We start from the raw sequence: 21,601 nt of genomic DNA, 5'->3' as shown, positions 1-21,601 counted from the left end.
TTAAAACAGGGATAAATGCTGTCGGCCATGATGCTAGCTGGTTTCCTGTTGTTTTCCTTTACAGTCCTTATGATCAATGCGAGATGTCCAGAGATTTTGTTTCATTGTTAATTGTTCAATTCTCATGTTTTGTGTGTCCAGAGAGGATAGCTTTTCAATAATAACCCTTTATTTTGGAAATTACTGGAAAGACTACAAAACTTGTGCATGACTTTGGTGGCGGAACATTTGACCGCTCTGTATCACATGAGCTGAAAAGAAAAGAAAGTATTACTGAGCCTCCTTAGTCATAATACTTCCACGACAAATTAAATTATTTGATGAATAAAGAAATGTAATATGCTCGTAGGAAGCATTTACAACTTACATGTTCCCACTTCTTGCTATGTTCGTCTGCTGCCCTCACTGCCTCACGCATTTATGTATGTAGCCCTCTTGATTTTTTTATGCCTGCTGGCTCCCTTCGTTCTCAATGATACCAACCAGGTGCCTAAAATCACAACCAGTTAATAAAATTTCCTTATGAGTATTCAAAATAATTGCATGAAATATTCTTAGTTTCACATGGTGTAATGATCAGGACAAACACTCCATTTCTCTACCAACTATTCCAAATAAGTTTATGAAGAACACTACACGTCCACCACTGCAAGTGGCACAACAAATTTCTGAGCACATAGATAGGATTTTTTTTTCATCCGTGAAACATGCTTATCAGCATAGTTCAGCATGGCAGAGACACCACCATATGTGAAGCATATGAATGTCTCTGAAAGGTTAGCAGTTCATATCGCCTCTGCTATACGTATGTGTTACATCGCCTGCTGTATTTACTGCAGTATGTATCGTACCAGCCGAGTAAATATGTAGTATAATATAAGGAGGGTTCTTGCGAGACAGGCCCGAAGATACTACTACTACATGACGCGAGTTTCAAAATGCTATATTTTACCTGTATGTGATATGCTCTCCTACAACATTTCAATGCATGTCACAACATTTTTTTTATATCTGCTGTACTCTATCCAGGTAAGCCATGCAAACAGCAAATATACCTGTGAATAAATATCAGGAGTGCCTCCCACCTTCAATGGATATGCAGGGCCATGACGCTGCCATATGTGCCACTTCCTGTCGTTGAGAGGGAAGCAGAACATTGTCTGCTTCCAATGCATCAAGTACTGTCTTGCTGAGGCTCTCCCAAGGGTAATAAATTCGTGAGAGCAGAGGCATTTGTGGGATTGGTGAAGGTGCACTCACACATGTTGACTGATCTAAACAGGAAAGCAAAACAAAAAATGGCACTTAAAAGCCCCAAGCAAGAGGGCAAAGTGGCATCTGGAGATGTATGCACTATACCTTGTTTCCATAGTCCATTTTTAACAATGAAAATGTCATCGAGGCATTTCTCAGCACCAGCAACCATACAGCGAAGTGATAACTCATCCACTAAATACACCTAGAAACAAATAACTGGTGTTACAAAGATTTTTAGAACAACAATGCAATTGAAGCTCATACGAGCATTATAAACGTTATAACAAAAGTGGCATACGTGTATGTCGCCTTCCTGACAAATTCGATGACCCACAGCAACTCTGATTAGCTCCTCAAGACATGTTACTGACACCAAGTTTTTCGTTTTGTGATCTCTACTCCTGATCTTCAGAAACGCCTAGTAAAAAAAAGAAAGAGACAAAGCAGCAGCATTGAGCAAGCTTTGAAAACCACACACATATGTAGCAATCACTGTAGCACGCATAGGGAAATATATGTACCTCTCATATGGAACTTTCTGTGTCAGAAAACTAGAAGTTAGTAAGCGAAACCAGAAGTATTGTATATATTTGGCAAAAATTTGGTTAAACAGACTATATATACCTCCATAATCATGGTTGAGCAGTGATATTCTGGGGGAGACAACAATAGAGTTTATTACTTCATAAGCTGAATATGGATGACTGTACATTAATTCTGAGGGTCGCACACAACAATATTCACTTGTACCTGAGATTCAAGATGGTATAGCATAAGGTCTAGTAGGAAGGTTGATGGCGTTATGCGAAAAAGAAAAATTGGCATCACCTCCGGGCCAGTTTCCACAAAGATGTGTACCAGTTTCCCATAGCACAGGTTGTACTCGTCTCTGGAGACCACAAGATAGTGTCCTGTTGTATCTTGAGTCCCATGAATAGTGACTGTCGAAGCACACAAGAAGGGACTGTCAACTCACAGTGCACGATGCATCTGTAATGAGGTGATGTTTTCAGCGTGCAATATGTGCTTCCTCACTGTCCACACTGCTGGCTGCAAGAAGTCAGAGAGCAAAACTTTTGAGACAATACTTTTTGTGTTGAATGTGTTGGCATTTCGTCAGGATGACATCTGGAGGAATTGGTTCTATAGTTCTTAGAAGCAGCATTAGGTCCCTCTATGGTGCAAGGAACACCACTTGCAAAATCTTCATGTGATAGCAGATGGTCGAAAAGAGCTCGACGAGATGAAAATTTCTGCAGGAACAAAGTGCACCCGTATATCACCTACCAAGAGAGTGCAAAAACGGGATCCATTTATGTACAGCCTTCAGCTGTGCGAGCAGGAAACTGTTACTGGTGAAAATTTTGACGCCGCTTTGACTAGTAAAGGTACATTTGTCTGGAAAGACTGTGAAATGTGACCTCTTTGATGAATTGTAAACTGTAGAGGATTGCAATTTTGCAGACAGGAGGCCTTCCTATAGTGCAAATGCAACAGATTTCAATGGAAAGTATAACAGGCCATATCGGAATGATATCCACTTTGGAGATTGGGACACCTTCAGGTGAACCTTCCACAACAGAGGAATTCTGTTTACTCCAGCTCCAAGGGGGAAAATAGAGTCACAACATTTATCAATTTTTAGTGCGAGATCACAGCAAAACACAAATTATTTCAGTAGCCTCCCCCTGAATAACTAAAGGTTAGGCAACTCTTTACGTTTCTACTCATGATCCACACACAGTGACACACACACACACTGCTCTCCTGCTGTTGCACACCGTTGCTGAAACGCGTCTGCAACGAAACAATTTTTTCAACCATGCATACAAGTGGTGCTTATTTGACTTGGTATAGTAGTGGAATAACGAAACAGAATTTCAACTCACCTTTGCTTTGCGGGGGTACAGTCGGCCAAAGACCAAACACTAGATCTAATTCTAAACACTGAAAACTTCACGGAGCGTCTCATGCGTCTACGAGGAAAGAATTTCGCGGGCTTCCAGTTAGCGGCTCAGGTGACAATGCTGTATTGCTCCGCGCTGCGCACTCGCTGACGGCGAGACGCCGGCGTCCTTGAGCCTGCCACATTCATCCGAGCAAAAAGTTAAACGCCCGAATATCGCGATATCAGTGTTGGATCTTTAAAAACTGTAAATATGTGCCTCGCTGGAGACATGTATCGTATTCCATATTTCTGCTAGTATAATCGTGACGTGGTCTGAACAAAATATTTCATTTTCAGCGATATTGCTCTACTCATTCCTGGAAAAGACGACGGGATAGCAACGGTTCATGTGCCGCTACGGAATTGGAGCAGCAATGAAAAAGAGAAGCTCTGGTTCCGTGGGCGCTTTTCCGTAAATTTATGGTCTTTTTTAACAGTGCAGTTCAGTTTCATTAAATAAAATTTCTTTCTTATTACAGTATACGACTCTCTGTCTGGGATGGAAAAGCATGTAACAAGATTTATTAGGGTTTGGCTTTATCTTATTTACTAAGAGCCACAACGCTAATTTCTCAGCTGCAAGGTTGGCTGTGACATACAAATGATCGAGAGAGTTACATTCCAAAAGATGTTAATATCATCAGCATACAGAGCAACGGCAGCAGGTAGAAATGTGGGTAGTTCATGTATATAAACCAAAACTAGAAAGTGGCCTAGTATTGAACCTTGTGGTACCCCCCACATTATGTGTTGTTGTGATGAAGAGTAGGAACCAAGCGTTACATATACTGCTTCATATTGGATGCTGGTGATAAGGTCTAAAACGCAACCATGCACTGCATAGTATTCGAGCTTATGTAGCAAAATACTGTGACCAACAAATTCGAAAGCCTTAGACAGATCGACAAAAATACCCAATGACAATAACCTGTTGTCTATATTCGCCTATCCTTTCAACAATACAAACCAGTTCATATTTATGGGGCGCTGCACCTGCACCCCTCGTTGGAGAGTCTCCGAATGGGTCAGTCTAACCTGATACCCAAGGCAACGTCATCCGAGAGGCGCATCTGGTCCCTGTTTCTGGTGCCTCTGTCTCTCCCTTCTTTTTCTTAATAAAATAGTCGTCTCGTTCCGAAGCTACGAAGTGGTCGTTTGGTTTCTGGTCTCTGCGAGGTGCGGCTGCCCCCCACGTTTAGTTCGACGGACTTCCACATATAGGGGGGATATATGCTTTGTATGCTTTTAATTTCGTACGCAGCAATTGCAATACGCAGCCATTGCCTTTTTGGCAACCGTCCAAATGTTCTATCTGACGGCATGTTTTCATTCCAGAGCTCTTCGGCGACGGATTCAACGCTGCCATGACGACCCTTCTGATATTCCTCGTAACAATCATTTCTCTACTTATATGGTAAGTCTCATACATTTGCTTCTTTATCTATTTTTGTTTAGATTTTTGCCGTTGGTTCGAATACGCATAAAATCAAATACCAGACGCCACCATGCCAGCTCGCGTGGGTTAGTTTTTTTTTTTTTTTCATCAAAAAAAAAAAAAAAAGCTCGCGTGGCTTAGTGGTTAGGATGATAGCTTTCCACGCTGAGTCTGGGAGGTGACACGGGTTCGAATCCCGTCACAGGCTGTGTTGTATGGGTGTTTTTCTTGGGTTTTCCTCAGATGCCGTAAGACAAACGTCGGCACAGTTCCCTAGGAAGTCTGTCCAGGACGCGCTGTCTCCCCGAGCAACATGTTTCCATGCCGGCAGACAGATCGCTCGTTAACAGAGGAGCAGGTATCCACAAATTCCTTCCCATGGCAAAACAAACTGGATGGAGGTGCTAGCCACTCTCATCAAAATTAGGCATAGCTACAACACTCAACAAGTAATACTGTTGGCTGTGCTCTAGGTCGCTTTTAGTCACTCTTCGACTTGGAGAACACCTTCTTTGTTACCTTATATTTTCTTTCATGCTACATCAGGGTGGACGCCCACATTGGTAGGGTTATCCCAAAGTGCGCGGGCTAAACACAGCCGATACCAAACAAAGTAACATAATTCTGCTAGCCGTTACTTCACGAAAAAAGTTGCGAAATCCTATCGTCCTCAAAAAAAAAAAAAGTCGTTCATGCATGTTATTCCTCAATCTCTCCACACATGGTGCACAATTTATATCCCTTCGGATACGTGACAGTTTGCGAGGTGTATTATTTGATGCTGTTGTTGAACCTCGTACATACGCATTTAAGACATAATTCGATGCACATACCCTCGTTGGTGCATTGTATGCCTGCATTGTGCCTGCCTGGTTGGTGCATTGTATATGTATTGAGGCCTGCCGCCTCATGAGCCAGTGCAGCGTTTTTTAATACAATATTTCGAGTACATTTCATCTGCAAGGCGATGCAGGGGAATGTCAGGTATTGCAAGAACAGCATTTTAAAAAATATATATATACTCGAACCTCAATATATAACGAAACCCACGGGGACCGCGATTTCTTTCGTCGTATCGAACATTTCGTTGTATCAAAATGAAAGTTACGAATCGCAACCTTCTCGCGCGCCAATCGCGCGCGCTGTACATAAGCGTCAATAACTCCCGCTACGGTTCAATAACTCACGCTACAAGTTTTTCGGGAAAAATTAGAACTACAAGCGCAGCGCCAAAGAGCACCTACGGCATTTTATTCTTGTGTGAAATAGCCGGTTATACGCGTCTGCGTCGTGCCGATGGAAGATCCGGTGTCACGTATTATTCGTTCGCGCCAAAGCCTCTGCAGCTAGTTTCGACCCCGCAAACCTTCTAAGTACGTCTATGGCAGTGTGTCTTCTGTAAGTCTTCCGTTGCTACGACATGTTTGCCCCCGTCAAGAAAATCATCTAGGCTCATTTCGTCATGTACGCCGCCACGCAAACGAAGGATTTCACACGCGAGTGCGATGGCGCATTGCGTATCGTGCTCTTTGCTGCTACGTCCGTACAGTACTTGGCTGCTACCGGAGAGTTCAAAACCAGCGCGAAAAGGCGAAACCTCAGAAGGAAAATCCCTAACCTTCCTTTTGTGAGCGCTAGTCACTAAATACCTAGTAGACGTCAGATTCTTCCTGACCCTAATCGCGCGTGGCATCCTTCGCCGCGGGAACACGATGATCGTGTGCAATTTTTGCAATATCTGCTGATTTCGGCATTTTTTCTTCAGCGTATCCTTAAAGTGTGACCGTTTGCACTCCGTACAGCTATTCTAGAGTGCCCAGACATTACATGTGTCAGCTATGAGGGTTGTGACGTGAATGAAATGGCGTCAGTAAGGCTGCAAAGTCGTGAGAAAAACTCACATCGCGAAGACGGTGCCACCTAACCCCCTCTCCATCTGCGAACTGATTGATCGTAGGAGGCTCCGGGCACCTGCTTTCGTCTTCACATAACGTCGTTTCCAACATATATATATATATATATATATATATATAAAGAGGGGGGGAAAGCCATTAAAGAAACAAGTAAATGACATTTAATTGTTTCTTTAATGGCTTTTCCCCCTCTTTATAATTCACTGGCTTGCACTGTGGCATTGAGGAGTGTTCAGTCACCCTCCCAGGTGTACATCGCCCGCTGAGCGATCCCTGGTTTGCCAATTCCGAACGATGCGCGGCTACCCAGAGCTGACGAGCCGCAAACACGGCGAAACACGTGTCCTCTGGTGCTGTCGCATCGTTCCATGAGTATCTATATATATATATATATATATATATATTCACTCAAATCAAAATATGTAATCGGCGGACCTTGGTCGATTTAAAATGGAATTACCCTACTGTCACCCGAAGACAACATTATCGGGAGAAAAGCTGCGTGCTGATAGGGCGCTCAAGGCAGCTCTGTCTGCTTCCTCATTGCTGCTGATTCCGACATGTCTTGGGATCTACTGAAATGCGACAGTGTGTCCTGCAGCTGCCGCTTCTTACAAACTTTGAGGATGTAAGGACTTATGGAGTCACGTATCCCCAAGTTGGTCACACACAGGAGTGAAGGTCTTCAATCTCCAGAGGCGACCCAGGACCGAGCTGGGCTGGATGGTAGTTTTTGCACCACAAAGAGAATGGCATAAAGTTCGGCACCCTCAGAAGTAGTCCCGTGAGAAAGATAGCAACCACAGGACACATATCGAACGCAAAAGCTGAGGACGAACTATCCCGAGTTAGATGAAAACCGATGTTGACGTCGTATAACTCTCAGTCATGATGCCCAGGGTAAGCTGTCTGGCGACACACGGAGCAACATCCTTTTTCTTCCATCCAGAAACACACAGTCGATTCGATCCTAAATGCTAATATTAAGCTATCAAGCTATTAAGCTTTCACTAGCACTTTATAAATAGGCGAACAAATGAAAACTGGTGCTATTTTTCTGTTCCTTGAGTAAGAAACAGGTTCTACGTAATTAGCAGCACCTGTTTCTTAATCAAGTAGCGTAAAGTTATCATCCGGTTTCCTGTCATCGCTGTGTTAGCGTAGCGCTCGTCCTGTGAGAAAGATAGCAACCACAGGACACATATCGAACGCAAAAGCTGAGGACGAACTATCCCGAGTTAGATGAAAACCGATGTTGACGTCGTATAACTCTCAGTCATGATGCCCAGGGTAAGCTGTCTGGCGACACACGGAGCAACATCCTTTTTCTTCCATCCAGAAACACACAGTCGATTCGATCCTAAATGCTAATATTAAGCTATCAAGCTATTAAGCTTTCACTAGCACTTTAAATAGGCGAACAAATGAAAACTGGTGCTATTTTTCTGTTCCTTGAGTAAGAAACAGGTTCTACGTAATTAGCAGCACCTGTTTCTTAATCAAGTAGCGTAAAGTTATCATCCGGTTTCCTGTCATCGCTGTGTTAGCGTAGCGCTCGTCCTGTGAGAAAGATAGCAACCACAGGACACATATCGAACGCAAAAGCTGAGGACGAACTATCCCGAGTTAGATGAAAACCGATGTTGACGTCGTATAACTCTCAGTCATGATGCCCAGGGTAAGCTGTCTGGCGACACACGGAGCAACATCCTTTTTCTTCCATCCAGAAACACACAGTCGATTCGATCCTAAATGCTAATATTAAGCTATCAAGCTATTAAGCTTTCACTAGCACTTTATAAATAGGCGAACAAATGAAAACTGGTGCTATTTTTCTGTTCCTTGAGTAAGAAACAGGTTCTACGTAATTAGCAGCACCTGTTTCTTAATCAAGTAGCGTAAAGTTATCATCCGGTTTCCTGTCATCGCTGTGTTAGCGTAGCGCTCGTCCTGTGAGAAAGATAGCAACCACAGGACACATATCGAACGCAAAAGCTGAGGACGAACTATCCCGAGTTAGATGAAAACCGATGTTGACGTCGTATAACTCTCAGTCATGATGCCCAGGGTAAGCTGTCTGGCGACACACGGAGCAACATCCTTTTTCTTCCATCCAGAAACACACAGTCGATTCGATCCTAAATGCTAATATTAAGCTATCAAGCTATTAAGCTTCCACTAGCACTTTATAAATAGGCGAACAAAGGAAAACTAGTGCTATTTTTCTGTTCCTTGAGTAAGAAACAGGTTCTACGTAATTAGCAGCACCTGTTTCTTAATCAAGTAGCGTAAAGTTATCATCCGGTTTCCTGTCATCGCTGTGTTAGCGTAGCGCTCGTGAAAGCTTAATTTTGAACACCCTGTGGAACTCCATGTTCCATTCGATTCGAATCCAATCTGAATGGCTGGTTGAGGCGAAGGGTCAGCTGTGGGTTGGCTGGGAAGTGTTCTAGCGGGGCTGACTGCAGGTGTTCCAGGAACGGTAATTTAAAACGTGCTTGGGCAACATCTCGCCGGAAAGTGGAGGGTGAAGTGCCGTGCTGCAGTTTCGGAACAGACCTACGGTGGCATCATAGCCTTCCACAACAAATGTTGCCGGACGAGAGCGTGGCTGGCTGTTTTGAGCCACCAAGACGTGAAGAGTGCGGTGGAGAGATGTCTTCGAAACGAGGAAAAGGACGACTTCAAAGCAGACAACTCCTTGTTATCCTACGCTGCAGCTACATCGTCCAATTACAGCGTGCGGGAGCGTGATGGCTTTGACAGAAATATGCGAAAGCGCGTCTGAAACAGTGTTGTCCTTAGTGGTGACATTATAGATGTCGGGCGTATTTCTTTATTTATTTTATTTGTGGCGTTTGGGTCCATAAACAGCCAAATGTGATCCGCTGAATGGTACACCAGTAAGTGAATACAAAGGTTAGTAAAAAAAAAACACATCAAATACACAACTAGAGCAATACAACAAATAATCCTGTCAAAGCTAAGGATAGGTTGACAAACCTAATGAACGAAAATCTTGAAAAACCGTTTGGAGAAATCCAAGAACTATGCGAAAATGTCAACACTGCAGTCTGTGATTGAGTATTCATCAATAACAGTGATCGATTAATCGGGCTCAATCGATGAGCAGAACACACACACAAACAAAAAACGAAAACACTAGAGGACATCACTCAAAGTACGCGTCGGTACAAGGAAATTGAAGGATGACAGTAAAACCGAATAATGAAAAATGGCATTAATGACCCTACACAAAAAGAGACAGTACGGCTCTCTACGACTTGTCAAAGTTGGAATCTGCAGTTTGCACACAATATGTTCGTAGTTGTAGTATCTACTACATCCTAAATAGCGACAGTGATAAACAGAAGCGAGATGTCGTTTAATATTTTCTATTTCAGAAGAAAGTGCGCTAGGTCAACAGTTCCATACAACAGATGGGCATGCAAGTATAGGCATAGCTTGCTGCAAAGTTAACTTGAACGCTGCGACTCCTGGCGGAGCAGTTGAGGAACCACCCTATCGGCGTTAAGTAGAAGTAGAGGGACAGAGCGTTGTTGGCTATCCCACTCGTGCTTGGGGGTGTTTGTCTAGAAACTTCCTCCTCCGCATATTCTGAGCGGAGCGTCTGAATCTCGACAAATACTCCAAGCATGAGTGGGATAGCCCACAACGCTCTCTCTATATTCATAGATGGGTAAAAATCCAGCGAACCGGTAGAGAAGTACGAAGGGAGTTGGCCTGAGGCAACTCCCCTCACTATATATAGTTCTACTTAGCGTCGATAGGGTGACTCTCCAACTGCTCCGCCAGCCGCCAGCGCGTTAAAGTTAACGTTGCCGCAAACTCTACCACAATGGAAAATAACAAGCATTCACAAGCAAGAAACATTCACCTGATTCGAGAGAGAGCGCCGAACTTACGCATAGCGGAACTAGGTATCTGAGTGACATGCATGGCGAAAGGTCAAAGAGCTGTCGAGGAATAGACCTAGGTCCTGAAGAGAAGATTCCCGTCTTATAGGAACGGAAGCAAGGAAATAGTTGAATTGGATTACATTGATTTATCTGGTAAAAGAGAAAACAATAGTTTGTGAAGGATAGATATCCATCATATTTTTCGAACATCAACCTCGAACTTGAGTGATATCATATTTTAGAGCAATGCAGTCAGTGATGTTATCTATGGATAGAAATAACTCGATGTCATCAGCATAATGTACCGCTTGACAGTTCTGCACACAGTTACATAGGTGATTAACAAATATGTTAAAAAGTAGTCGCCCTAGGTTGGAACACTGGAGCATAATAGAGGTCATAATATATGGACCCGAACTTCTTTGTTTTTGTTTATATCGAAGAGTATTATAGGACGATCACTAATGTGTGAAGAAAACCATAGTGCGATAATTCAGGGAATAATAAGGCGTGATTTTTCGAATCAAAGGCCTTGGATTGGTCAGGATACACGGAGCCAACTTGGTTACAGATTGGACTGAGATCATTAGTGCAATATTTGTTTGAAATTATTGTGGTATAGAACATTATGAGATAAAATATTTTGAAATCGAAATTGTCGTTATGATATAACCAGGTTTGTAGATTAGCCAACACACAGCAGATATATTTTTTATAATTAAAATGTTGAAATATAATTTTCTACAAGCAAGCAAACAGAGAAACTTCATGCGGAGTCAGTCCTCAAATTCATGCACACCTCAAGTCAGGCACTAAACAAAAAGAGTTTTGACCTGCAAAATTAGATATTCTTGGAAGTCATAACGAAGAACTGTTTTAAATTTCATTGACCGCAGGTTTTTGACCTGCGATTGGCATTTAGAGATATGAAAACCACAAACATCCACTGAGGAATCAATCTTATTAAAAACTCTATTATTAGCATATTTGATGTTCATTAAAGCCTTGTTCAACATTTTCTACAATATTTTCGGATAACACAACGAAACAACACCACTTCATGGGACAACATGCAACGATACCCTCGCGTAGTGGGTTGATTCACGGACCTCTCATTGATCACGTCCGTATCAGAATAACAACAGAGTAAGTTCCCGTCCTTGAGCTTCTATTCTCCACAACACTGTTTTTTATAAACTGTAGAGCGTCATTGTTCGCCATATCCCAAGGAAGAACAATACCGGTCTTCATGCTGATGGAACGAGGAGTATTATAGTATAATATTATTATAGTAGTAAGTTTTTAACTGGTCAGAAAATACGCATAATGGTTTGCATATATCGGTCAGATGTGGGAGCAGAACTGCAATGATGTAATGCTAAAGAGGATAACGCATATAATCAAACTCAACTCAAACTCAAAGGATAACGCATAACGTGCTGTATAGGGTTTGGCATGGATAGTTAAGACGCACTGACCCGAATTAGAGGATAACTTGTTTGTTTGTTTATTTTTGTTTGTTTTGTTCTGATATATACGTATTTGGAGAGCCATTGAGTTTACTGATCTGAAGCATTTACATGAAACCTATGGGGATGACGACATTCCTATCATTGGCATTACACTAGTGAAGCCAAAATCTCCTCTTTTTCTTTTTTTTTTTTTTGTTTTCTTAAAACCAACCAACCTAATGGGTACCCTTATCAGACGTCTGTGCAGTGAACACTGGCGAAGAGATGTCCCTTCTGTGAAGCGTCGAAGAAGTGTCGTTCCTGTGCAAGGCAGACGCAGATCTCCGCGTTTATATGCCGTCAGCGCTTCCTCGACCCATCACGTCGCTCATCTACAGGCTCTGCCTCAATGTGCTATACAGTGGCCGACTTTTGCTTAAGATCGCCAAGGTTTCGTCCCCCAACTGCGGTCTGTGTGATGTAGTTGAAGACGTGAATCACATACTCCAAGACCGCTCGAGGTACAGTGCACACCGTTGTACCCTTCTGTCATCGCTGGTCTACCTGTATAATCGGCCATACTCCAAACGGAAAGGCTTCGGTGTTAGCACTTATCAAATCAGCTTAGCGCAAATCAGCTTATACTTGCACACGAGCCCCTGTGCAATTCCTCGTCTCGACGGACCTCTAGACGCTGTGTGACGCTCTTTGTTTTTTGCGGATTGCGATTTCACACGTGAACTCTCCTAGAGTGTTCCTTTTGGGGCAAGTTTTGTGGTGATGTTTTCAGCTGTTCCGTTTCAAAGTGTACAGAATTGTGTGGTTTCCCTTTCTTCTTTCCGAATAAAGCGTCCTGGAGTAGCCAGTCTCGACTGGCTCGCGACTCGCATCTCCATTTTTTTCTTTTACAAATTGGATCAAATCTATCTGGATTTACTGCTACCCTTAGACAACGGCCACCAACATGGGATATTCGTTCCCTTGCGGCGGCAGTAGCCCACCTCGACAATCGCCTCCGTTGGGAAGGTTCTCGGCTGCTGGCCTACCCACCACCAGGTGACCACCCGACATGGCGCGCTGTTTTCGACTTCCTTGCCGCTTCGAACTAGCTTGACACTCTGTGACACTGTTTTCGCGCGGTCTCTAACATTGTGAACCAGTGAGCGTTTCTCGGTGCCTAACGTCTACCCCTTTCTCCTTTATGCTTTCTTCCCCTTGATCCAATCTACCGCTTGACTTAAAATGGCATATTGAACCAGTTGGTACATGATTTAGGTTTGGAACCATGAGCAAAACACAAGGACAGGAGAACCGCACACCACACAGCTCCTGGTGTGCCGTCAGTCGGTCTTGTCAGTCTTCTATTGTATATGATGTCCTGTTATCATGTAAAAAGTTTATGTGGGTCCGTCCAGACGGTGTGTTAATGAAAGACTAAAGGTGCTGTCACACTGGACCACGACACCGACACTGACACGGCGCCGACGCCCACGGAAGACAGACATTGTCACCATACATTGTATTGCCAAGCACACCTGTCACACTGCGCCGACCGACAGCGGCAGACGCAAGTCGACAAAATGTCGCTTCAGTGTGACAGATTTCGATAACAAAATCGGCAGGCAGACAGTGTCTGACGACATGTCAACAGCAGTTTGATCGTTGCTCAAAAATACGATGACCGACATACGACATCCACTGCGCGAAAAGATAATATTTTTTGAAAAATCCATGTTGTGGGTGTTGCGATTATTATTTAAACAATCAGCGCCTCTGACGGAGGTGTGTTCGCGAAAGCCGTTGTCTTTTGGAAAGCTTTCGCTGCGCGCGTCGTGTTGCCCCTCAGCTATGGAGTTCACAACGGAAGATGAGAAAACGTTGATATCTACAATGGAGACAAAGACGTTACTCTGGAACGTTCAGCATCCCTGCTATCACCGGAAGGAGCTAAAAGAAAAGGCGTATGGAGAGGTAGCAGAGCGTCTCGGACGTAGCGGTAAGACGCAACTTGCTTCGCTTTATTTTCGTTTTGTGGAATGTTAACATTTGGTATTTAAGCGTCAAGAAAATGTTTGGTGCTTGTGCGATGCGCTATTTTGACGATGAAGGTTGACTCTGGGCATGTCGCTGACATTTGTTAACAACGCGAACTAATTTTAACATGCCTTGAGTCCTACGTGATACTTGTGTGCAGATAAACTCCAGTAGCTTTCAGATACGTGTGCAAATGCCACTTGAGTTTATATGCACACACCCTGTCCTGGTTTTGTGAAATACAACATTTCTGTTGCTTTGTATCATGGTCTTTTATTCAAACTTTTTATTCTATTGTGGCGTACCTCATATATTACAACAGTTACCTCCGCCACGATATTTGATATGGTATTGTGCGCCATCCTGAACGCGTACTGCAGGGACATCATGCTGTCTCCTGTAATTCAGATAAGATCCGTTTACATTACACTTACATTTACAAAGGGCAATGTAGTGAGCACCTTGGGGGCCCAAGTAAAACAGTGCGTGCGCACTCCGGTTTTTAATACGACTGAGGTTAAAGGCCTCTTTAAGACAAGATTAGAAAGAGAAATGTTTGAGGCGTTTTTGATAAAGAAACACGAAACAGAATGCATTTGTGAACCTCCTGTTGCCCTAACCATTCAGGAGATATGGTGTCTTGAGGACAGAGTAAAAGCATGAAAGAGTGTCTATACTTACTACCGGTGTGTGTGTGTGGGGGGGGGGGGGCATATTTCTAATCTTCCCTAAACGCCATCGCTTTATGTTGTTTACCCTGTTTTTATTAGATTTGCCCAGTGGGACGAATTTTCATTAAACAGTTGTTAGTAGGAGCTGTGTGGTGCCCCATTCTCCTGTCCCTGTGTTTTGCTCTTAGTTCTAAACCTATACCACTTTACTGTTCGTTTTTCTTTTCTTTTTTTCTGGCTCTATTGTTCCACCCAGAAACGCGTTTTGGAGTAGCCAGTCCTGACTTGATCGAGACAAGCATCTACATATTTTTCTTTCATTTTTAATTCCAATGGGAAGTCTGAGAACGATCGTTTGTCCGGCATGTCAACACCACAATGAAGCAAGAGATCGCTCTCCTGCCTTGCTAGTCTCGCTTGCCACATGCAATATAACGTAGCATTCCAATGGTCGCAGCTGCCTCGCAATAACCTCCAACCAAGCAATCTTCTGATCTCTCCTCCTTTCGTCCTGTCAGCCTGACAAGTTATCTCGGTAAAGTTTTGGAGCGAATGGTGCTGCATAGGCTAGCTATAATGGTGGCTTGAGGGACATGGAGCTTTTCTTGCAGAGATGACAGGTTTCCGTCGCCATTGCAGCGCGATGGATTCGGTCCTCGACCTTCTCACCTCCGTGGAACAAGCCAAGAGCCAGAAGAAAATTGAACCTCTGTATGCAATAAGGGGATAAGTCGACTTATCCCCTTTTTACTATTTTTGCTGCAATGACATCTACATAGCAGTATGCACCTGCCTAAGGAATTTTAGGACCGACTTGCAATTCATTGGCCCGCCACAGGAGGGTAGAAAACGGGAAATGCGTGTGTGTCAGTGGGACGGACAATCACATCAGGCCCCTTTTCTCAGTTTGGGATTTTTCGACTTATCCCCTTATTGCATACAGAGGTTCAATTGTCATGGCGGTTTTCCTGGACGTCAAAAGGGCTAACGATACCATCAGTCACCCCTTCGTGCTACATGCACTGCTGCAAGCCCAGGGCTCTGACAATATTATTTTGGCTGGCGCATTTTCTGCGCGACAGAACACTCTCTGTTCGCACGCATAAGGGGTCCTCGCCGAAGATTGGCTTAGCTCATGGGGTACCACAAGGGAGTGTTTTAAGGCCAATTCTTTTCAATCTGGGCCTAAAATCCTGAGTTGGCCGCAAAGTTAAAATTTCCATTGATGCCGACGACATTTGTATTTCGACAATTTGGAAATCAATGCCAGCCGTACGCCGTCGTCTTCAGCTTTCGCTGGATAGGATTTGGCGGTATCTCACTGAAGCAGGCATGGATATCTCGGCTGAAAAAACAGTGGCGCTAGCCTTTACTAAGAAGGATATGCGCCAGTGCCGGCGTTCCATTGGTAATACGCCGCTCAGACAAGTTAAACACCACAGATTTCTGGGCGTCATCCTGGGCTCCAGCCTGTCCTGGAAGCAGCATGTCGACCACTTAGACACCAAGCCCCACCGGGGGATATCTGTCATCCGTCACTTTGCCGGAACTAAGTGGGGAATGGATGAGAAGTCCCTTCTGGCCCTCGATCACGCTTTAGTTCGTGGCACGCTTGTGTACAGCCTCCCTGTCCCGCATGGCGTCTCCCAGACTCAAGAACAGCGACTTCGGTGTATACTTGCGCGAAGCCTGAGGATATGTCTTGGTGTTCCGAGTGCCGCGGAAACTCGAATGGTGATAGCCGAAGCCCGTGAGCTACCGATAGAAATCCTACGGCAGATGGAAACCATTCGCCATTACATGCGCCTCAGAACGCACTACCGTCGTCATCCCCTTCTAGCAAAAATTTATCGGCGAAGCCAAAGTGCTGTCTTCAAGTGTCTACTGAAAGTGAGGCCCCAGCTTCCTCCGTTCACAATCCACCCAACAGTTCCTACGACGCCTCCGTGGTCACTTGCGCTCCCCTCACTCTCCCTATCTGTCCCTGGCCTCATCCTGGCCTGGGGTTCCAAAGCATCAAGTGCCACCTTTAGTTCTTCAGCAGTTGGCTGCGGACATGATGCACCTCAAATATCGTGGCCACGCTGCCGTCTTCACTGATGGATCTTCCACAAGGGATGGTTCGTCGTCTGCTTTTGTTGTCCCATCTAATGCAGTCGCACGTGGATATCGTCTGTCACATCGTACGTCATCAACGTCGGCGGAGCTGTATGCCATTCCACTGTTTCTGCAGCAGATCTCCCAACTTCCTTCGCGTGCCTGGGTGGTCTACACCTATTCGCGGGCTGTTCTGCAATGTGTGGCAACCCTGGGGCTCCGCGGGTCTCTAGCCTCCATCGTAGTAGACATTATCTACCAAGTTCAGCGTCTACATGATGAAGGTCGTCATATATCCCTGCAGTGGGTTCCAGGTCACTGCGGTCTAAGAGGCAAAGAGGAGGGTGACAGAGTAGCAGCGGCTGCCCTCGAGTCCCCGACAGCCGTGCCGACTGTGCTGCCGAGAGGTGACAGAAGGGCCCTACTAACTGCATGATTTCAACAATGGCAATGGCAGCAGCAATGGCGCCGGGACATCACGGCTCAATCTCTCATGCATTCGGTAGACCCAAATTCGTCGTTTCCTTTCCCTACCCGTCTATTACGCCATTTTACCTCCCTCCAGCGTAGACTCTGGCTCAATGCCCGCAATTCAAGTGCATGATCAGATTTTATTATTTATTATTATTAATGGATTCATTGGGGGTTTACGTCGCGAGACAACTGAGACGCCACAGTGGTTGGTCTGTGGATTGCTTTTGCCCACCTGAGGGTTCTTTAACATGCGATGAAAACTCACCACACGGCACCCCAAATTTAACGTCCCTCTAAGCAACTTGTACTCTGCCACCAAGTTGCTGGCGTCCTCGGCCGGGTTCGAACCCGCGATCTCGGGATCAGAAGGCGAACACGCTACCGACTGAGCCACTGAGGCCTGTGCATGATCAGATGTTGTTACACGGGCCTCTGTTCCACCTGCGGTGTCGTGGCGACCGCCCAGCACATTCTTATGGAATGCTCACTCTACTGCCCGCAAAGGCGAATATTGCGTGATGAGCTTGTCCATATCAGCAAGAGGCCGTTCACATTAGCTGCACTCATTGGCCCCTATGAAGATCTGTGCTACACCGTCGGGATCTTCACCTATTCATGGACTTCCTATCGTTCACTGGATTGCTCCAGTTCTTGTATTTTCATCCTTCCTTCATCATCTTCACATAATGTTCCACGTGCAATGGGGTAGGGTACCGAACCACCGCAGTGAAACACCCGATCTCATCGTCATCATTTATTGTTGTTGCGATAACCTCAGCTAGGAAACACGCCCGGTGCTATGCTTTACTAGGCACTCCTAGTCGGTAGAAGGTTGTCAAGCGACCCTCTGCACGCGAGCTGTGTACCGGGAAAGGGGAGGAGTCACGTTGGTTGAACAGCCTTTCGAAACGAAGCAGACAGGAACGATACACAGACAGATCGGCACGAGACTACTGCTAGGAACTGGAAACACCCGTTAGCTGGAAGTGCAGTCTGAACTTCAGTCCTTTCAAATGTGTTCTAAACACCTCAAAGAACTTCGACTGATTGATCGGCTGTTTCGTAGTTTCTCCCTCTGGGTGAAACAACACTACAAGATCGTCCATATACCCCGATATGCGCGGTCTGCCCACGCCCTTGAGATCTCGGCTACTGCGCACGTACATGGCTTCGAGATATATGCTACACAATATTGGAGAAGCGAACGAACCGATAGGAGTACCGCTCTTTTGGACATGGTTCGGTTCTGGTTCATGGACAAATTTTGTTCTGTCTGTGTATCTCTCCTGCCTGTTTTATTTCATAAGGTATGTGCGAACCCTGCACCGCAACCCTGGCGCTTAGTATATCTTTTATTTCCTCTTTCTTTTCTTTACATCTTTATTTATTTTATTATTCGTCCATTAATTTTTTTCTTTGCGGAGTAGCAAGCCGACGTCCTTTGGACTAATAAATATATCCCCCCCCCCCCTGGCGCGTAATACCGTGTCATAAACTCTTCTGCGCCCACAGTTCCCGTGTCGCCATCTATCGTCCGAGCTGAGTTTTCAGCCCAGAGCAAATGAATTTCCGAGGGGGTAGCCCAGTAATATTTTCGCATTTAAAAAAAATAGTATACTTTCTATACCTAATACACTTATGTCTGTGTGAAATTGTCTCTGATAGCACTCTTACGTAGCGTAACTATTCTTTTCGAAAGCGTATGTGTTACATTTTTTGTGTCCAGAAGTGTGGCTTCACTCTTCGAGGGAAGAAGAAGTACTCTGTGAGGGTAGGGATAAACTAATTTTAGAGTGTTTCACACACGCCACGTCGTTATTGTGTCAGTTCTTGATTTTCTTTTTCTGTCTTGCTTATCAAGAATGCTGTCGTTAGCGTTCAGGCCCTATGCCTGATGTCGTACTGTGCGCACACCGAGACGCATAACCACATTTAGTGAGAAAGAGAATTACTGGATGGCTACTCGAATACGCACTGGTGGCACCGAGGTTCGCGTTCAATCGCACTCGTCTTCCCCACTCACGTATCGATGTTTCAGAAAAATTAAGGTAGTATCAACGAATGGGAACCGGCGAGTACAACACTGTATGGCAGCAATATACCATTGATACCACACCATCTTCATCTCACGGTAGCGGTGAAACTGCTTGTCGTAGCGGCCACGCTCAGGCGGGCAACGTCACGACTATTGCAGCGGGAGATCGTGCGTCCTGGGACGACTTCACACGGAACTGTACCGATTTTGTCGTATGCCAGTCCCAAGCAGGTACCCTTGTCACGGCCTGAAGGCCACACGAAAGATCTCAGCACACGTATTCTAGGTACTGAGCTAGGTACGTGTGCCAAAATAATGTTTAATTTTAAGTGTTTATTTATACACTTTTTACAAAGTTGCAATGACAGCACTGAAGCGCCGTAATTTTCGCGTAATTTAAATGTCGGGTCCGTTGTCCGGATGAATTCAGTTTGAAGGAAATAGTGTTGCATTTCTAACTCATTCGAATATCCTTCATTTTCTTTCTCCCCCGCTTCTGCTTCAGGAAAGTCCGGAAAATTTTCTCCTATTGGGAAGACAAGGGGATTCCTCACCAAGGATTCTGGCAGTACATGCGCGTCGTCTACGAGCTGTTCACAAAGGTCGGTGCGAAACATAGACACTTTTGAGGGAGTTATTCCAGAGATGAAACAACCCTAGTTATTGTCCGTATACATTTCTTAAAGTTATTTGAGAGAGGAGGAGACTGTGATGTCCTCGGTCTTCTTTAGCATATGTTAAATCTGGCACTGACAGGAACTATCCTGATATTGCCTCCAAATTGTATTCGATTCAAATTATGTCACTTGTCTCTTTGAAAACAGACAGTTACGCACAGGCACAGTTGTGAACCGAAAGCAGTTGATTGCAGGCTAAGTGTAGCAGAAATTCTGCAGTTATACCAGTACACGTAACCGGAACTTGTTAGCAACACGTAGGTGCGTTCTTGCTGTTACGTTTTACCTTAGCTAAGCTTTACTTTAGTTATGACTGCCATGCTGGTGCACTGGAGTCTTCAGTATCCATGCAACGTAACACCGAGATCATAATGAGCGACTAGTTTGTCTTTCTTTGCAGCCACTGCACGTCAGTGTGATTGATGACTACAAGAAATATGGACGACTGTACGGGTAAGTGCATCACATGTACTTGCTACACATTGCTCAGAGATGGCTGATATGAAGCATTTTCTTGTTTACGCTTGATGCTGTTAAACAAACACCGATATGTTGCGGAACATGTGACGCTGCTAAACCAGGCTCCCCATAGAGCCCATAGTTTGAGATAATTCACACAACACTGGGCACACGACCAATGAGAGTGCAACGGTGTAGAAATTATGCAATGCCATTAGGCCAATCAGGAGCCTTTACTTTGGCTGACATTTCGGCCGGTTCTGGCTACCATCGACTTCTACCGGATTTCACGCCTACCGCCGTTGCCCGATATTCAAAATAACTGAAGCTTCTTTTGGTTAAAAGATATATTTATTTCACACAAAACACTGATTCAATGATCTGATACATGGGTGCACTGTGAATGCAAAGTCCACTGCGTTGTTGACGCACTGTAACTAAGTTCGAACTTGAAGCAAAACGAACACAGCCCTCCAGCCGGCCCTAGAAATCCACACGGAAAAGTCATGACGATCGACGACGTCTTCAAATGAAAACACTGGTCACTGCGCCGCGTCTTCATGACTATACATTTGTAACCAAGAAGAAGCACTATACTTCAATGCGAATGTTTGTTAACACTGAGCAGCATCACTTACGAGTCTCCAGGACATCCGTGTTTCGAAATCAAAGCTGGCGGAGCTTGGGATCCAACTGTCAAGAAGAGCAGACGTGTCGCCTGTAGAGCGTTCAGTTCATCACCTGTTCTTTCCACGACGTCCGATGAACAACTTCGCTTCCTGCTCGGTCGGCTTGCCGGCGCCGCGACGACCGACAAATCGCCAAAAACAAAGACAAAGGCGGTGTGGCCACATGACGTCAGCGGCTGGCAGCCGAGAGAGGGGGCATTTCTGCCGCGAGATTCAAAGCTCCCTCGCGCGCCAGGATTATGCGCTACGCCCAAAATTTTTTGTGCGAATATGTATCACACGGCTCAGAATCTTAATTTCTACTTCTCCCATCATATTCCGGTCATTTCCAGGCTCCTTTAAGTCCGCTTGCCCGAAAGGCGACTTCTAGTAGATCGGAAAGTGTAAATGGAAGCGGATCCAATATTTTTCTGAGGGGCGGGGGGGGGGGCGCTTCATTGCTGAGGTTCGATTGGACAGTGTCGTTTATGGTATCGCACGTTTGTAAAGTGCATCCGATCTACTAAAGATCTATTAGAACTTGCTGTTGTCTTTGAACACA

At 44.8% G+C, this 21,601-nt stretch overlaps 1 protein-coding gene and 1 long non-coding RNA gene across 5 annotated transcripts in view; one reads left to right on the top strand and one right to left on the bottom strand.

Moving 5' to 3' along the window:
• Nucleotides 1–402: 402 nt before the first annotated feature.
• Nucleotides 403–3,002, bottom strand: LOC135383107 (uncharacterized). 3 transcript variants are annotated; one of them, XR_010419668.1, is made up of 5 exons: nucleotides 2,234–3,002; nucleotides 1,779–2,168; nucleotides 1,360–1,675; nucleotides 1,056–1,274; nucleotides 403–490 (listed from the first exon to the last, which is right to left on the bottom strand). It is a non-coding gene; the product is annotated as an uncharacterized LOC135383107 (long non-coding RNA). The 3 variants fall into 3 exon arrangements; XR_010419666.1 differs by having other exon boundaries at nucleotides 1,086–1,274; XR_010419667.1 differs by having other exon boundaries at nucleotides 1,086–1,274; nucleotides 2,086–2,168.
• Nucleotides 3,003–4,302: 1,300 nt separating this feature from the next.
• Nucleotides 4,303–21,601, top strand: part of LOC135385197 (cytochrome P450 3A6-like) — a 104,971-nt gene continuing 87,672 nt past the window's right edge. Inside the window, exons 1-4 of one of the 2 annotated variants that reach the window (XM_064614390.1) lie at nucleotides 4,303–4,381; nucleotides 4,541–4,619; nucleotides 19,741–19,837; nucleotides 20,313–20,365. In XM_064614390.1, coding sequence (XP_064470460.1) covers nucleotides 4,570–4,619; nucleotides 19,741–19,837; nucleotides 20,313–20,365 — 200 coding nt within the window. In that variant the 5' untranslated portion in view covers nucleotides 4,303–4,381; nucleotides 4,541–4,569. Of the gene's footprint in view, nucleotides 4,443–4,540; nucleotides 4,620–19,740; nucleotides 19,838–20,312; nucleotides 20,366–21,601 lie in introns of both variants that reach the window. The other variant, XM_064614389.1, reaches the window with a different exon arrangement.

The sequence above is a fragment of the Ornithodoros turicata genome, chromosome 2, assembly GCF_037126465.1.
Source record: "Ornithodoros turicata isolate Travis chromosome 2, ASM3712646v1, whole genome shotgun sequence".
Lineage (NCBI taxonomy): Eukaryota > Metazoa > Arthropoda > Arachnida > Ixodida > Argasidae > Ornithodoros > Ornithodoros turicata.
This window is presented reverse-complemented; position numbering and strand designations above follow the sequence as displayed.